The sequence below is a fragment of the Nannobrachium achirus genome (genome assembly GCF_963921795.1).
Source record: "Nannobrachium achirus genome assembly, chromosome: 5".
Classification (NCBI taxonomy): Eukaryota; Metazoa; Chordata; class Actinopteri; order Myctophiformes; family Myctophidae; genus Nannobrachium; species Nannobrachium achirus.
In genome coordinates, this window is record NC_137814.1 from 41,758,653 (window position 1) to 41,778,281 (window position 19,629).

Here is a 19,629-nt window from a genome sequence, read left to right on the forward strand (position 1 = left end):
TATACTGTTTATAATGGTTGCATAACGTGACGCATCCCATATAAGACATGTACAAAGAACTGGCCCGCTGCTGAGGTTAAACAAAATCAATACATAACAAGCATGCTCTGCAAAGCATGGCCCGTTAACTGTCCCTACTGAACCAGAAATTATACACTGGTTAAACAAGCTGCACTACTCTTGTAGAATCCCAATGGGAATAACCTAATAGTCGAATAGGTTAAATATTTGTTTCTCTTACTACGAACAGCCAAGCAGCTGCATATAAAACTAAACTAAACTATATGACCTATTGTTACTGTCGGGCAGAGACCTCTTATCTCCATATTCTAACTTTTTGTGTTTTTTTCGTAAATTGATGTCCTACTGTACTTAATCATTCTTCAGTGTCACACAAAAGCATCAAAAGTAACAGATCCACAAGCTCAAAACACGGCTCCAAATGTTGGATAGCATCACTTGTTGAGCTGGTCGATTAGCTTTTTTTTGCGTTTTTTAACAGTTTTGGACATACAGTATGAGGTTTCCACCCGAAGAGACGATATTTAAAACAATTCACCATCTAATACAGATTTGTTAGAGTTGCTACACTAACTAATAACCTTAACCTTTCAATATTTGACTTGTCTTTTTCCATTTCACCACTAAAGCCCTATTTCAAAGAGCGAAAAAAGATATATGTACTCCTGTACTGTACACTTTCATCTTCTTTTAATACTCCTTATGTAGTTCATTATCAATATCATTTAAACTTTCCTTCTTATGTCAAATTATTTTGTACTTTTGTACTTTTGGGATTGTTCACACAACGAAAATGACCTTTTTTTCAATCGATACTGTAACTCACCCCATGCAGTCTTGAATTCATGGATTATGTTTTAGTTTTTGTCGCATTCCTAAGCCTAAATTTAAGAGACTCTTTGTGTCTCCATAGGGAACAAAGCAAGCTGGTCATCACATTATTGGCTTAGGAATGTGACAAAAACTAAAGAATATCCATGAATTCAAGACTCTATGAAGTAATCTTTTTTGGGTGTACTATGCTTTTAACACATCCACTGCCAGGTATTAACGAATAAATGAATAAATGAATAGTAAGTAAACACATTAATTAATTAATTAATTAATCCATCTCTGCCAGAGTTTTTCCAGTGTAACCCAGGAATATTTCTAAATCTGACAGCAATCTGATAACATTGAGCCGGATGGAGAGAAAAAAAATCACACCTGACACAACACAACGTCATATCTCCTTGTATGGGCGTTGACATCAGCTGTGGCGATGTCGGTCTCTGCATACTTTCTATGACGTTAGTCTGGTGTGACAATAGTATCGTACTACGGACAAGTCGGACATACAGTAGGGACATAAGGACCTACACACAAAGCCAGACGTAGGAGCGGTTAGCGCCGCTCCAAAATTGGGATGACATAATTTCCGGTTGTATCGTCTCCTAGCAAACTAGCACCTTTCATATGATGGCGAAGACTGCCCTCTAGCGTAATGACCCTGAAATGACGTCTTATGACGCCGTAAATGTGTTAATGAACATAGTGTACGATAACTAGTACGCTTGTTTTAGCTGTGGGTCTCTTCAACCTCTCCCTCATAGCTGTTATTGTCATGGTGTATTTGTATTGTTTTTATTTAAAAATAAATGTGTCCAGGCAATAAACAAACAAACAAGCAATGCATGGGGCCGCTGTTGCGAGACCATATCGTCCTTGTCGGGTGGAAACCTCATATGTCCAATACTGAATACTTTTCAGGATTCAAATTCAAAAACAGCAAAAGTAGCAGATCTAGGCTACAAGCTCAAAATGCATCGCTTCGTGCTGTCTTTAGAGCTTGTTGGATCAGCTACTTTTGATAACTAGGGCGTTAATCTACGAAATAACACAAAAAGTTAAAACATGGAGATAGGAGGTTTCTGCCTGGCAGCGACAATATGAGCGTGTTTGTCTAGCATCATTTGGCGTGCATAAACGTGCGCGCGTATGAACACTATATCCGATGCTGGAGGATAGGCTACTATTCAATGTGTCTCTTTCATTCTCTACCACTGGTGCCTCATTGCTATGCCTATCCAGCATCGGGGAGGCTGCACAAATGGCTTTGTGAGTGAGAGTATGCGTGCGTGCGTGCACGTGCGTGTGTGTGTGTATGTGTGCGTGCGTGCTTGCAGGGGAGATAGTGAGCATTCATCATACAGTCTAGAAGATATTTCCGTGGGTAAACAGTGGACATTAGGCACATACTCCCCAGATAAACTACACTCAGCTGAAAGGCACAGTCCTTAATTCAAAGCCAAACAGCCAGCCTCCCCCCTCGGAGGAGGCTGGAATACAAAATAGGGAAAGAGGAGCATAATAGCAAGACAGCAGGACAAGCACACAGAATCCACCACATCCCACCCTTCCATTCCTACTATCACTTCTTGTTGACTATATTTGATCTATTCTAATTACTATCCAGGTTAAAATATTTAGATAGAGCCAAAGTCAAAACCAAACAAAAGAAAGCAGAAGCAGCGTTCAGTTTTCGTGCACAACGAAGCTGAGACAATCTCCCAGAGAAACAAACTGCAGGTCTGCTACAAATCTCTACAAGTTGTTTTAGATCAAAGCTGAAGACTTTTCTGTTTGCCACTGTCTTTTGTATGTGAAGTTATATTATAATGTTACTTATTCTCTATACTTTAAATCTGCACTAAGTAACTTTCCTCTTCTAACCCGCATTTGAACCCGGTTTCAAGTGTTGAAGTATTTTACCATTGAGCTAATAGAGCCTGACTGCTTGCTCAGGGGATAAATCGAATCTTGAATCATCAGGTCAAAATTCATGTCAGATCCTGTGTCTAGGTGAGACATAGTCTTGCGTAGTCAGACAACTATTCCACAATCTCCGAATGCTATATAGAGTCTACAATTCCCAAACGGCGAGTATCGGAAGTAGCCACTGCTGCACTGAACTGTAGTCCCATTGGAAACATAACAGAAACCAGATATCCGTGTTATCCTCCTTGGGATGGGTCTGTTATCACCGCTGTCATGCCTTAGCCAAGGCTCAGTAGTCTGACTACTCCGTTATCACCCTTGGTCTTGTCATTGCAATGCGCATGGGCCAACACACGTTCAGAGGAATAATGTACTGGCCGTTCCCTCAGCGAGAATCGAACCCGGGCCATTGGATTACCTGCCAACCCTCGTGAGCTAACCAGGCAGCTGGCCGACTTTTTTCTTTTTTTTGCTTGGCTTTAACTTTTAACGGCACATAACTCGGTAACGGCACGCAGCGCGGTGGTGAAAAATACTATTCCTACACCTAAACCTAACCCTAACCCTAACCTCAGTAAAACTATGCCTAAACCCAAACCCTAACCCTAACCTCAGTAAAACTATGCCTAAACCTAACCCAACCCCTAACCCCACCTCAGTAAAACTATGCCTAAACCTAACCCTAAAAAAAATGTCGGAGCGACGCCTCCATCTCAGTAGCGTCCTCAGTAAGAGCGCATGGCTAGAATTCCCAACCTGGTAGTCTCGAATCCCAGCGTGAGTAGGACTTCTTTTTTTCCCCTCTGAACGTGTGTTGGCCCATGCGCATTGCAATGACAAGACCAAGGCTGATATCGGGTCTCCCAGCTCCTGGGAGCTGGTAGTCAGACTACTGACCCTTGGCTAAGGCATGACAACAGTGATAACAGACCCATCCCAAGGGATGATAACGCATGTATCAGGTGCAGCAACACACAAGCACAGACAGAGTCATTCGAGTGTTTAAGCAAACATTTGAAAACATCATGGAAGTAACAACAACACCAGAAAAAGACGAAATAACGGCCCGGGAGCGGGTGCGTCACATCCGCTTTAACTCGCATTCATCGTTAGAACTTCCGTCTCCCAGACTGTATGCCAGGAGCATTTGCAAATCGTGGAGGCAACAGTCTGTCTACGCGAGACTAGGTGTCTCAATAGAAGAGCAGGGAGACAAAATACAACCACTCCAATTGTATAAGTTATATTGAATTAAAATAGAGATTGGACAAAATTACATCTTATTCATACAAAAGTTAGATAGTGGCACTTGAAACCTTTAACAACTATTTTAACTGTATTCAAATGTCATTTTATAATGTATCTTCTCCTCTTTCGTCTCAGTGCAAATCTTTTATGGAAAGCACTTTGCATTTCCTTGTTGAAACGTGCCATACAAATACAGTCATCTCGCCTTAATTGTTTTCTTTGCACTCTGTTTACTTGAATGATCAGCCTTATCGTTCATTCGTTTGCTGTCTAGGGTTCATATGCGGTCTTCTTCTCTGATCTTGCACTTTGTAACTCAGACTGAATGAGAGCATCTGCTAAACGCCTAACATTGTAAATTGTAATTGCAGCAACAACCAGAGCATTAAACGAACCAGTGTGAACCTAAGGCTATGTTCACACTTACTGTCTTTATGAGGAATAACCACTATCTGACGGAATGCCCTTTTCTGCTACAAATGAAAGTAGAAGGAGAAGAGGAAGAAGATGATTAAGCAGATGTATGGCATATTTATCAGCTAAAATGCATTGATATTTTATAGACAACCTCCCAGAGATGAGCACCAAGGTGTTTGTGTCTTTCAGGTCTAGTAATCTTTCTTTGTAATGTTTGGATGCAGCATTTATTAACTGTCATCCATCCATCCATCCATCCATCCATCCATCCATCCATGTCATAATTCAAACATTGCTAAAATAGAAGCTCTAGTAGCTCACCCAACCTATCACTATTTCCTTTTCTCGTCGTGCAACAAAGTACAGTATATACCGGTAGGCCTTCAACTGGTTACATGTTTTTGGTACATTCTCCCATAATTTACTATGATATGAATAATATATAATAGCTCGGGCTGTCTCTCAATCTTATTTCTCCTTACCCGCCGCACGGTGTTAAATCCATCAATGTTTCAAACTTTAGAGTGAACAAACTTCTTCCATACTCCCTTGTTCGATCTTTCATTCTCTCTCTCTGACTCTCTCTCTCTCTCTCTCTCTCTCTCTCTCATTCCGTCTCATATTGCTCTCATTACAGATTATAGCAGACAGTATTTGAATTCTCAGAGTCAGATGGCGGCCCATGGGGCCACCGTCGGAGTGCATTCCTAGATCTCTGCAGGAGAGCCAAAAGCCACCCGATGCCCAAGCTGGGAGAGACGCCGTGTCTACCGGCAAATGAAAAGGGAAAAGACACATTTCTGTTTCATTAAAAAGGATATCGTCGCTGACGGCCAGAAACCTCTTATCTCCTTATTTTAACTTTTTGTGTTATTTTTGTGAATTAACGCCCTGCTTGATCGTATACTGCAGTGTCACACAAAAGTATCAAAAGTAGAAGATCTGCAAGATCTGCAAGCAAGCAATGCGGCGCAAAGTGTCGCATTTTGAGCTTGTATATCTGCTACTTTTGCGTTTTTTGAATTTTAATTCCGAAAAGTTACAGTTTTGGACATATGAGTTTTCCAACCGACAAGATACGACATAAAATAATTCATCCAAAAATGTAGTCTCTCTCATATAAGCTCAGTAGCGCACAAAGCACAGTTTCTCCCAGTCATCCACATTCCATGTCTCCTTCTAAAATCCCCTTTCAACTGACACTTCCAAAACATTTTAATGAGGGTCCAGGAAGGCTGGAAAGGGGAAAGTTTGCCTCAACTAATAGGCTTCTCTTCTCTGCTCTCGGCCACATTTATGAATAATGTATTGGTGCCAAATAAATACAGTCCCCAAATGGTGTCACCTCTTATTGAGCAGGTCTGGACCATGGAATGAGAGAGAGAGAGAGAGAGAGAGAGAGAGAGAGAGAGAGAGAGAGAGAGAGAGAGAGAGAGAGAGGGGCATGGAGTATAAAAGCAAGAGAGAGAGAGAGAGAGAGAGAGAGAGAGAGAGAGAGAGAGGGGGGGGTAGTATGAAAGCAAGTGATGCAGAAAGAGAGAGAGAGAGAATAAGGGGGAAAGGGGGCAAGAAATGGCATTGAAGAAACAAAGAGGAGGCCAGAGAATGGGAGAGTGTTTCTGCAGGTCTTTCAGTCCGAGTGTATCAAAGGGTGCGTTCGGGAATGCGCACCTGGTCTGGTTAGGGTTAGGGTTAGTTTTAGGCATAGTTTTACTGAGGTTAGGTTTAGGATTACGGTTGGGTTTAGGCATAGTTTTACTGAGGTTAGGGTTAGGAATAGGGTTGGGTTTAGGCACTCACTACACTGAGCACACACCCGGTGCGCATTCCTGAACGCACCCTTTGATACACTCGGACTGAAAGACCTGCAGAAAACACTCTCCCGCCAGAGAATACAATATAGGAGCTTCAGATCAATCAAACGCACGCACGCACGCACGCACGCACGCACGCACGCAAGCACGCACGCACGCACGCACGCACGCACGCACGCACACACGCACACACGCACACACACACACACACACACACACACAGTGTGTGTAGTACACAATGATGGATTGATTTTCATGAAAGCAAGTAGAGCAGTCTGACCCACATGCTCCCATATCTACTGGAGTGGTGTCATTTCAGCAGGCAATTACTGAGAGATAGCTGAGTAAAACACACAAGCGCGTGATAGTTAGCATGCGAGACAGCAATTAAATTGCCATCTTGCATCTCTTAGTTTTCAACAATATTTTTGATGTCTTAAGCACTTAAACCCTGGGGCCTAAATTCTCTTTTGACCGGGTCCCAGAGGCGTCTATACTGTGCTTGGTCCTCTACACAAAATCTTTTCGCCAATAATAGCTTACACGTCGCTGTGATGATGTGTTGTGAACTCCTACTGTGGATCAGCTATTTATTTCCTCTGAATATTCGCCTATTATGACACTGGGGGGCCTATTATGGCTTATATACCTGGCTTATGCAATAATTACATCGCAACACCACCATTTATCGCTCTTTTACAAGCTGCGCTGAATGCAAACACTTAAGGTATAAGCGAGGGAGATGCTTTAATGTGAATACTTATTAAGAGATATCACAGTTGTGTTTTGGACATGAGACAGTTACATACAGTAATTACACAGAGGTTATGGGACGGCCATGCATGCACTTTCTTTTGATCTCACCACGTAATGCACGGAAAATAACGTTGCGTCTTGCTCTGATCTTAAAGGGAATGGCAGCCGATACTCTGACTGGTTTGATTAAAGTAACGCCCAAACCACACCCGAGACATTGAGGACCGCATAGCGCCTTGGCGCAGTGTGCAGATCACCTGACTCGTAATAGCAAAATGGCATTGACCACACCTCCACGTCTTAAGCTGTGACATAAGACTTATGACATGCATTATAGGGCCCATACAGACCCGTATGGTTAAGATGTTTTGTTTTCCTGGTTTAGCATGGTTTTTTAACCAATTCTGAAAACATTTAGTCTTTGTTGCTGGGCAGAAACCTCTTATCTCTTGTACAGTAAATTAATTCCCTATTTGATCATACTAGCGTCATTCAAAAGCATCAAAGGTATACCAGTACCAAACTGAAAACAGTAGATCAGCCACATTTGCTATTATTGAATATGAATCCTGAAAAGTGGCAGTTTTGGGACTTTGGGAGGTTTCCACCCGACGGAGACAATGTGCAAGTGAGAGCTCACAGGAACTCATTGAATACACTTCCGGAGGCATTCAAAGACGCAAGCAATGACTGGAATTACCAGCGGATGCTTCAGATATCGACACACAAAGAGTGATTGTAATGGCTTTGAGTTAACGAGATGGGAAGATTCTGCACAGGGAGCAGGAGGAGACTGTTTCAAAAAGATTATTTTTGTTAACCATGCATGAGAGTGAAAAAGATTTCACCCTGGGAAGCCACATACAACTCTTGTGTCGTTAATTATTACATTTCCAATATAATTAGAGGAACCTTTCAAAAAACGTATTTCAGGCCCAGATTTAAATCTCTGAAAGTGCAGCCGTTATTGCACTAATGTACTGTTGGGTATTGTAATATATCTACTTTCCACAACGGAACAAAGGGAATATTGGAGAGAAAGACACACAGCCGAGCTGATTGCATCTCTGTTGGCTGGGGACGGCTATCGATTTCCGCGGCGAGAGAGGCATCATTGTCTGGGCCGTTCAGGCATGAGAAAGGAGGGGTGCTCAGAGGAGAATAAACACTGATAATCCACATTTAAGCAGCTTAATGTGAGGTTCTATACTCCTGCTGATTAATGGGTCTGGAAGGGCTCATTGGAGCGTGCTGCCCCTCCCTCATCGGGCCACAAATGAACATGTTTCTTACAGAAAATGATTTTTTTACATATCGCTTCTGTCGGGCAGAAACCTTGCATCTCCATATTTCTTTTATTCTGTGCATTAATGTCCAACATCATCGCAAAAGCCGATCGCATCCTGTGCTGAGGTTGTAGATCGGCTATTTTTGAAAATAATTTCTCTACACTAGCCTTTTTTCTGTTTTCTGTTATTGTGGGGAAGGCCTTAGCTGAAAGTAGCCTAAAATTGGTCCTTACAGTAAGTACAGTACTTAGTTACTTTCCACCACGGTGCATTTCACTATCTCTTTCAGTCAGTCTTTCAATGATCAGCAAGGCCTAAGTTCAACCTATAGGGATTTACTTCTCTCTCAGGGTTTCTTCTATCATGAATGTTTCATCATGTACATAAATGTTGATACAGCACGTACATACTGTACCGTCCATGTATATTGACCGCACACTGTTATCTCCTCAGTGTTAATTTAACGCAGAAAGTGTACCAATGGAACCAATGGAGCCATAAGGGTCCTTTTCTTTCAAAGGTCCACCATGAAACTTTGGAGAAATGATGCACAAGGCAGGTTATTTTGGCCAAACATAATCTTATATTTACAATTGGCTTAAAGCCGCATCCCACTTCCAAGCGGTAGGTAGGGAGAACGTCCGATGTAGGTAGAACGTAGGGAATACCGCCCATAACTCTATCATTGGCCCCCACCCTATGCCGTCCGCTCATTCGCTAGAGAGCAAGAGAGAGAGAGAGAGAGAGAGTCTCAGGTTACAAGAGGGAAGGGGGGGGGGGGGTCAGTTGCACAGAGAGAGAGAGAGAGAGAGAGAGAGAGAGAGAGAGAGAGAGAGAGAGAGAGAGAGAGAGAGAGAGAGTCTCAGGTTACAAGAGGGCACACACACACACAAACACACACACACACACACTCAAAATACATGAAGAAACAGTGCTTTTTGTGGGCAACATGGCTTGGAGCAGTTGTGCGTGTGTGTGCATGTGAGCACGCGAAGCGTGCAAACTCTAGGATTCGCCCGCCAAAGGCGGGCGATATTCTAGTGGAGGTACAGTTGATAAGGCTAAGATCTCTGCTCGCTAGCTATGCAAGACTACTGGGACTGTGCATTTGGCATACCGACTACACTATTGGGCCAATGGGCCCCCCAAAAAAGAGAAGAAAAAGGAATGGGGTTGGGGCGTGAGGCCAACAACCCCATCCTGTAAAACAACACATTACAGATACGCCAACAAGTGTGATGCTGTAGCCCTGTTGTTCGTATTGCGTGTTATAGGTATAAGTGTGCCAAAATGCTTAGTTATTTTGGGTGTTTTAGGGGGTTTGTTCCCCCAATCTTTTTCTTAGCGGCGTAGGCTGGAGGGGTCCACCCCCGTGTCATTTCTTCCTGCCCCACCTAATGCTACAGGCTAACTCCAGCCCTGCGCTAAGCATGGTAGGTTTCCGATGATTGGTCGAGAGATACTATGGGGTGGAAGGCACCTACTGTAAATACAGAAGCTGTATTTTCGGCATACTGGATCAAGCTCCAAAGGTGTTATTTATTTTGTTACACCTAGGTGACGTTTCCGGCTTCGCTTGGCAGTTCTTCCTCAGGCTGAGTCTGACACCTTCGGAGCTTGATCCAGTGTATAAAACTACATACCGACTCTTTCTTCCCTCTTGTTTTTCTCTCTTTCTCTTTCTTCTCTTCATGCTCACCTCACCGCTACTCATCAGTCAAGCATGAAGCGTGGGGTGGCTCAGAGTAGATGACAGAGTACAGGATCTTGCAATTGGCCTGGTGTACAAAGATACACTACACCACTAAGATACCCAAGTACCTGACAAAATACTTCATAAACGTCATATGTCCACAATTACAACACCAGAGGCAGCGCCACAGATCTTGTTCAACCCAGAGTCAACTCAAACAAAGGGACAAACTCGTTCTCCTGCTACACAACCAACATTTTCAAAATGGAATGCCTTACCGAAGGCCTTAAAGGAGTGCAAATCCCTAACTTCCTTTAAAATCGCCCTGAAAAAACACTTACAGGCGGCAGCCGCTCGTAACAGGTAAAAATAAACCTAGCCTAGCCTTACCCTCCCCCTGACCCTTCTTTTGTAAATATCTATATATTGTTTTTGCACTTTTTTCCCTATTTATCTGACAATATCTACTGCATAGTACTGTGTTTCTATCTGCCGTCTGTCATTCAATGTTATATGAGAAACATAAAAGGTTTCCCGTGTAAATAAGCCGAAAAATCTTACTAGGATCTCCTTTTAGTTGACCTTGTACCAGTGACCTGTACTGTCATGAAACTGTACCTTTTCCTATGCAAACTTCTGATAAAGTCTTCAATCAATCAATCAAACTCATTATAATTACCTATGCTGCTGCGTTTTCTGAAGGAAGCCGAACAAAAATAAGTTCTAGGTACTCTTTTATGTACCTGATGTGTGCACAAATGGACGTGCATTTCTGCTCTGCTGCATTGGAGTCTATGGACCGCAGAGACGGAGAAGGAATTATACATGCTTGTACTGTACATGTGTATGCAGAGCAGCACCTTATATAGGCTTCTAATAACCCCAGGCTCTCTGCTTCTGATGCAATGCAGGTGTCACGGAATGATGGAACACTGCTGTAAAAAAACACATAGTCTGTCAGGTGGAAACCTCGTATGTCCACAACCCAGCTTGTGGATGGATCTGATGCTTTTGATAGTTTTGTGTGACGGCGTATAGCAGGGTTCCCCAATAGGCGGCCCACGGGCCATTTGCGGCCTGCGGGGGGCTACTGTCTGGCCCACACCAACCCCAGTAATAATGGTGGTATAAGAGCAGCAACAACACTAGTATATCGTCGTTGTCGGGTGGAAATCTCTCATCTCCAAATTTGTACGTTCTTTCGCAAATCATACAAGGCCGTCGCACAAAAGTAGTGAAAACGGCAGATCTACAAGCACACAACGCCTCGCACCGCGAGGCGTTGTGTGCTTGTAGATCGGCTGTTTTCACTAGTTTAAATCATTTTTAAAATGATAAATTCAAAACGAACGGTTTTGGACATACAAGATTTTCACCTGACAGTGACGAAAACTGTCGCTAGAGTAGTGGGAACGCCATCGTCGCCCCCTGCATTGTTGTGGCTCTTGGCTTGGTACCATAGACATAATTCGGCCCTTGGGAAAAACTAATTAGGGAAACCCTGCCATATAGTATATATATATGATCAGGGCATTCATTTGTGAAAAAAAAAAAACACATAAACACACAAGTTCAAACATGGAGTTAAGAGGTTTTTCCTGACTTAGACAATATACTTGATATGTCAGTGCTGTTCCCAACCTTTTCTGGATCAGGGCTCACTTGTTAGTGGTCCACCCCTCTGACCACCTAACACTGCAGTATCTATCCCCTCTGACCACCTAACACTACAGTATCTATCCCCTCTGACCACCTAACACTGCAGTATCTATCCCCTCTGACCACCTAACACTACAGTATCTATCCCCTCTGACCACCTAACACTGCAGTATCTATCGGCTGCCGTCAGCTGCCGCCTGCATTTTCAGAGCAGAGCACGTTGTTTACTTTAATGATTTATTGTGTTCCGGCTCGCATTAACTAATGTAGTGCAGTTTAAAGTTCTTATTTATTGGTATCACTAAGAAAACACATTTTCCATGCTTTTAAATTGAGAAAAATACAATAAAAACATGTCATTTTCTTTTCTCTTTTTGCATTAACTTTTGTTTATGTTGATGATATATCATCATTCAAATCTTAGTGTTCTGCCATTTCATTGAGGGCCCACTTGCAATATCATTGGCGTGACAGTGATGTGCATCATGTGTGGAAGGCAGCGCACCGAGGAGGAAGGCTGTCATCCAATCCCACCACAGAGGTTTCCCCCTGTGTCTCCTCTACAGTCCTCTAAACTCCTGTCAATACTCACTCTTCTAGAATATATATCATCTGTATCAACGGTGGATAAAACCATCTACAAACATACAATGTGTTAAGTCTAGGTCTGTCCATAACTCTGCTGATAACACTCCTGTCATACTGTATAATTGAAACAAGAGCAACAATATTGTTGTTTATGCCTATGCATACGCTATATCGTTCATTGTATGTACTGTACTGTATATGCATGGATGTATGTATGATTACTTTATAATATTCGTCAACATCAAGAATCAAGAAATGAAAATATGATTCTGATACAGACTAAAAAGCAATTCATTCATCAGTCCATCAATCATTTCTTGAAAAGGAGTACTATTTTGTACAGACTCGTTCCAGTGGCATGATATTGATTGATACTACAGTACAGACACCACTCTACCCCTTCTTGCCACCGCTTTCTTTCGATCAATGCTATCGATTGACCAAGATATGGTTACTATGCAGACATACCTTGGTCATTTGTCCACCTGATTTTTGATTCTTAGATTTTAGAAAATGTTTTGAATATGATTTAGATAGCATGTTGTTAGGTTCATTGTTTACCTGGTGTCCTAATTCCTTTGTGGCTCTACACTGTTCTCTCTGCACTGTATTTATTAGATCTTACCTGTATATTGACTTCCCTAACCCTAACCCTAATTCTGAGTTCAACTTGTCGCTCTGGATAAGCTCATCTGCTAAATGCCTGATATTGTAGTTGTAGAGCATTGACAAGTACAACGAAGACATCAGAAGGATGAAACTATTAAATGAAACTACTTAAATACTCAGTATTCATTTAACGACTCTGAAAGTTAGCCTGGAATACAGACTGAGGCGTTTTTCTTTTCACTTCTATTCTTAGTCTGATGGTAAGCTTCCATTTGAGCCTGATTTCTGAACACCACCTGTTACGTAGGCATGCCGTTGCTGATTGAACAATTGACCGAATTCACGTTACGCAACTTCCTGGTGCTGACGTCACGGTTGAAGGGGAAAACCCTACTAAAAGCCCATGGAGTTAACACAGAAATCGCAAATTAAATGCAATTTCCGAATAGTGAAGTATAAAATACGGCTAGCATGATCAAGAACATAAGATAGTAAAAGGCACAACGCGTTATAATTTACTTTACCGTTCGAAATAATGAATTGCTGATTAAGTCCAGCTATTTCTGTGTGATTTTACCCTTCAAAGCTGACGTCAGCACCAGGAAGTTGCTGAGAAATTGGCTGAGTGCGCATGCGTGGGCGGGCCGTGAATAGGGTCTATACTCAATGAATCACAGTAGAAAGAGAAGTGACATTGGCAGGCTCTGGTTACCGCCCTGCCCACAGACCAATCAGAATCCTTGGCTCCCTGGCGTCCAAAACCATATAGGAAGACTGAGAAGTGAAGTTAAAAACAAAACAAAGAAAACTGCTGAACGAGCGCCTCACTCTGGTTTCCATGGCTATCCAAGAGTATACAAATGCAACCAAATGGACCCGTTAACATTCTGTATACTCTCAGAGTTACGATAGGATCCAGTGGAGCGGTGGTGAGATGCAGTACCTCTGTGGGTTGGGCTCGTTGTGTTTGTCCCGCTCGTGTTTGATCATTCTGTAGCGGCCGATCCTCACGTCCGGCCTGGACACCTTCATCCCGTTCAGAGTGATCCTGCAAACACACACACACACACACACACGCACACACCATGAGGGGCGGCTCAAATATTATGCACTCAGCAGAGAGATGGAGAGACACGGAGAGACTGGGGGACATTATGTCGATAAGATCATTCCTGTAATGGATGGCGTGTTTCTTTGGGTGTGGTTTTGTACCATATCGTTGCTGTCGGGCAGAAACCTCCTAACTTTTTGTGTTTTTTTTCCCTCGTAAATTAGCGTCCTACTTGGTCAATGGTCATACTACAGTGTTGCACAAATGCATACAAAAGTAGCAGATCCACAGCGCTGTGTTTCGAGCTTGTAGATCTGCAACTTTTGATGCTTTTGAATTTGAATCCTGAAAAGTAACAGTTTTGGACTTTTCCACCCGACAGAGACGATATTATGAAAGCCTTTGGTCATATTTGTCCAGAGAGAGAGAGAGAGAGAGAGAGAGAGAGAGAGAGAGAGAGAGAGAGAGAGAGCATTCTATGGCAGAAAAAGAGAAAAAATCAAGACAAAGCCCATAGGGAATATTGCAGCCCGACTGCTCATCATGTTTATGCCAAAACAAACGATAATCTTGTTTCCAGACACTTTGCTTGGAGGAGAAAATATCATCACAGTTTGACATATGAATCAAGACACAAACGTGAACAACATGCAAGACCTTGTGGTTGTAAACTTTGATGACTATAACAACAGACCAAATTTAGAAGTGCTATTGATTTGAACATAACACACACACACACACGCAACGCGCGCACGCACGCACGCACGCACGCACGCACACACACAGACACACACACACACACACACACACACACACACAGACAGAGCTGTGTCCGTTTGTTCAGTCAGATGCAACAGCACAGTGAAGATCTGCTGTGAGATTTGTTTTAACAATAAATGAGAAGCGTGTGTGAGGCAACACAAAGCAATCTGTTCCACATAATCCCAACTGAAGTCTGTGAGGAGACACCTGCACCAATGTATTCCACGATGCGCGCGTGTGTGCGTGTGTGTGTGCACGGCACGCGCATGCATGCGTGCGTGTACTTCTGAATCTAATACTATACTACAGGACCATTTCTCCCGTCCTCACAGGAGAAATGGATGTGCGAGTGTGTTACATGCATATACTGTACATGTGACTGACTTGTCTGTTTGCGTGTGCGTGTGCCTGTGCGTGCGTGTGTGTGTGTGTGTGTGTGTGTGTGTGTGTGTGTGTGTGTGTGTGTGTGTGTGTGTGTGTGTGTGTCGTAGAGACAAACAAACGAAACAGTTTTGATTTCTATGGCTACGCTTCAGTACCCTCAGCTTGGTTGTCTTGAGATGCATGCATCCATGCCTGATATTGCTCCTCCACCCGCCCCCATCCTCTCCTCTCCACCCCTCTCTTTCACCTCCATGTCTGGTCTGCACCGCCCTCTTTTGTCCTATCCTTCTCCAATCCAATGCTCTCCTTTCTTCTCTTCTCTTCTCTCTGTCTGCTTTCTTTGTTGTCTCCATTCTCTCCTTCCTTCCATTTCCTCTCCTCTTTTCCTCCTCTTCTCTTTGTTCTCTCCTACGGTATTTCCCCCTATATTTATCCTCATTACTTGTTCCCCTCCCACTCATTTTCCATTTCCTCTCCTCTCTCTCTCTCTCTCTCTCTCTCTCTCTCTCTCTCCTCTCCTCTCCTCTCCTCTCCTCTCTCTCTCTCTCTCTCTCTCTCTCTCTCTCTCTCTCTCTCTCTCTCTCTCTCTCTCTCTCTCTCTCCTCTCCTCTCCTCTCCTGGCAGAATGGCAGAAACCTTGTATGTCCCAAAACGGTAAAGAAAAAGACAAAGTTCAGCACACAGGTCAGCTATATCCATATCAGTGAGATCAGATGTAGAGGTATTGGCCAGCTCCATATATGGAGATCTACTGTAGGTGATGATCCAGTCGTCTCCATGTATGGCTATACAAGGTTTGATGAGGTCAGTGTTGTGATCTTCATATATGGAGATCCAGGTGATGATAGTCATCTCCACATATGGAGATCCATGTGTTGTACCAACTTTGGCCATATACCGGTATGGAGCATGACATGAGGCGTGACTGACGCACGGGAGAGGCGTGACTGACGCACGGGAGATGCAGGTTTTCATAGTAAATGCGACCTATGGTCGCAACAAGCTCTTGGAAGAAATATTGCCTCTGTCGGGTGAAAACCTCATACAGGGACCAGGATATGTCCAAAACTATACATTTTAAGACATAGAAAAAGGAGCAGATCTACAAGCTCAAAACACATTGCTCGGTGCCGCGTTCATTCGAGCTTGTGGATCTGCTACTTTTGATGCCTTCGTGTGACGCTGTAGTATGATCAATTCAGGCATTCATTCACGGAAAAAACACGAAAAGTTAAAATACAGAGATACAAGGTTTCTGCCCGACGACAGTGACGACATGCCATCAACCCCATTCCACCCCAGAAGAAACCGGGCCCATCAGAAACATTCTCATACATAAATTCATTGAAGAATTCCTCTCTCGTCTTTCAAGTCTCCACTCGACTCTTGTTGACGGCGTGCGCACGGATGACTGATTCCGTTTGTTTGCCTCTCTGCGTGTGTGTGTGTGTGTGTACTGCATGTGTACGTGTAGCATGAGCATCGTTATGCATAACACTCGCATGCCATTTGCATAAAGTAGGCCGTGATTATGCCAATGAACAGAGCAAAAAGTCCACAGTGTACGAGGCCCCGGAGAGACAATCCTCTTACTCCGCTTTTTTATAAGCCTACACTGCAAAATCCTCAGTGACAATGGAAGTCCCAATAGGGCCCCTTTTTGGGCCAAACGCTTTGGTTTAAGGCTGTGTTTCTCAACGTTTTATTTTTGTTTCAAGGACCCTCGATTTGATATGGACACACACACGTACACACACTCCCATTTTTTTTATTTCCATTTGGTTCCAGTTCCTAAGCAGATAAAATAAAATATACTTAGTAAACACATACTTAGTTGGCTCGGCTCTGTACTCTGTCCTCTAATTTTTCCCTCTACACCAACTCTTGGATGAAAATATCCGATCTACAAGTTCACGTCTCACGATGCAAAGCATTGCTATGTGTTTGGAGCTTGTAGAATTTCTAACTTCTGGCCAGCTCCTGCACAAGGACATAGGTTTCCAAGGCTTTTCTTCCATGACACAGTGGAAATGAGCCAATAGGTGGTTGTGCTGAGCACAGCGCACTGCTCTTAAAGGTCATGAAAAAGCCATCATTTGATTTATCATGATTGAATCCACCTGCAACACACCCAATGATAATATATTCAGTCTAATGTAAGCCATCTCACTGCTGTGCTCTGCTGCGGGACTGGAAATACCAAATGTCAGTGGTGGAAGAAGTTCCTTAAGTAAAAGTAGCAATACTTGCATGGTTCCAGACCTGAATCGCTAGCCACACCCCTTTAAATGTATGTTTCGGCGATACAGGTCTGGGAGTGCTCTCATTGAAGCTGTTTTCCTCGTTTGAAAATCCGTCCGGCGAATCAGCGTCGCTTCAACTCGATGACGTCGGGCTTGTGAGCAGCATGGGTGGGGTTTTCCCAGAACTCTAGCGCCGCCGCCGGACCGTACCGCGCATTCCCAAACATAAACATTGCGTATCCCGCCGCGGTAACATACAATCGTATCGATCTCAGCTGTGTTTGATTACTAGTTCGTACTGTGTTTGATTACTAGTTCTATTCTGCCTGTTTCTTTGGCAACACCCATCCCAGAAACGGCTGCAGATGAAAGCACGTTGGAGAATAATGGAGTGAAACGAAATGTCAATTCAGGCTGAGTGTCAGGCTATAGCAATACCACAATATAGAAATACTCAATTAACTCTAAGTAAAAGTTCAATATTCAACATTTTACTTGAGCAAAACTATTGACCCCAAAATATACTTATCGAATATAGATTGACTCACAAGATGTCACACTGCGACACTTTGTCAGCTTGGAGAATCGAAAAAAAAGGAAGTAGCCTACACAAGTAAAGCACAGTACCACAAAACCCATCCCTGTCAAACATGCATGCTGTTTCCCTTGGGCCTTGAGAGTACAAAAACAGCTCTCTGCGCATGCTTGATAACCTGACCGACCAAAACAATGGGGAGAGAACTCCACCAATGTTTAAAGGATGACAGAGACCTGAGGTGTTGTCTAAAATTATACCGTAATATTTCAGCAGAAACATACGCGCGCGCGCATACGCACGCACGCACACACACACACACACACACACACACACACACACACACACACACACACACACACACACACACACACACACACACACACACACACACACACACACACACACACGTTTGCAAGGTTGCAAGGTTCAGACAAATCGAGGAATACAGACAAAGAGTGAGACAGACATACAGAGAGGAGTTTTTGAGAGTCCTTGTCTAGAAATGCAGTTTCTTTTATTTGTTGCTCACAGCAATTTCTTTGGACAGAGTGTGAAAGCACAGTCTTAACTGGGCTGTGGGTGCGGGTGAGGGTAGGTGTGTGTGTGTGTGTGTGTGTGTGTGTGTGTGTGTGTGTGTGTGGGGTGTGTGTGTGTGTGGGGGGGGGGGGGGGGGCAGACCGTCTGCATGATAAATAGAGCCACGCCACTGTCCACTATGTGAGTTGTACAGTATAGAATCCTGAGCCAACACATTTGTCAAAGACAACAACAGACCCGGGGGCAATAGGTACTCCCTATATGCTCACTGTAGGAGCCCTCTAAGTATTTGATGAGATACTGGGGCAGCCGAATGAGTACATTCCGCTGCACAGTGAGGGCAGGAGCTAGAGAGAGCGTCAACATGGGAATTACAAGGTTCACAAGGTTCGATTCCCTGCCTCTCCGCTGGGTTATTGTCAAAAAGCACGACGACCCTTATCCCTTATCCCCTAACTGCTGAGCAGGTTGGTGCCTTGCCTTGCATGGTTCCCACCGCCAGGGGCGAGTGAATGTGTGCATGTAATGCACATTGTAAAGTGCTTATTGGTTAAGACACTGCATTAATGCGCCATTAAATGCACAGTAAAATCCTCAGTGTTCGTTTAACTTGAGTGTGTACGAATGGAACCAAATGGACCCGCAAGGGTCACTCAGAGCTACACGTCAGTAAGGTTCTCATGCAGGATCGTACGGTGTCTAAAGCAGCAGCCATACAAGGGTGCATTTTCACCACAGACCAAGAGGGGAAAAAGAGGTAAGTAAAGAAGTTATAGCCCAGCATTTGTCATAATAAAACGGGTGGCCCAATGTGAGATCAAGTGACAGGTTGGAAAATTGTAGCTGGCTATGCCATTACCATTACCATTTATGCGATGCCGTCGCGGCACTGCCAAGATTTTACACTGGTTTGCATAAATCGTGCCTCCTGGACAACTTGGCACTCACAAGCGGCTGCCTGGCTATGCTAGGCATTCTCTTTATGGTTGTTAGCATTAAAAGTCATCAATTAAATGAAAACAAAACAGTCCGTTGATGGAATGCAAGCCTGGGTGTTGTACTGTAAGTGGCCCTGGGCCTGACTGTGTGACAGTTAGTACAATAACTTGGGAACGGATTGTCGGATATTCATGAAACTTGGTCGGACGATCAGTAGTGTAGGCTGCACGTTTTGGGTCGAAAAGACCAAAGGTCACAATCAAGGTCGACATCTGAAAATGTTTTGGGTAAATCTTCATGATCAGATTGACTAGTAAATAAAGT

At 43.5% G+C, this 19,629-nt stretch overlaps 1 protein-coding gene across 1 annotated transcript in view; it reads right to left on the bottom strand.

Annotated features, from left to right (window-relative positions):
- The window catches only part of b4galt2 (UDP-Gal:betaGlcNAc beta 1,4- galactosyltransferase, polypeptide 2), a gene marked incomplete at both ends in the record, with an annotated part of 214,159 nt that overhangs the window by 4,407 nt on the left and 190,123 nt on the right, over positions 1-19,629 (bottom strand). The window contains one exon of the mRNA XM_080726978.1: positions 13,795-13,899. Within this exon, the coding sequence (XP_080583104.1) occupies positions 13,795-13,899 (105 nt within the window). The remainder of the gene's footprint in view (positions 1-13,794; positions 13,900-19,629) is intronic.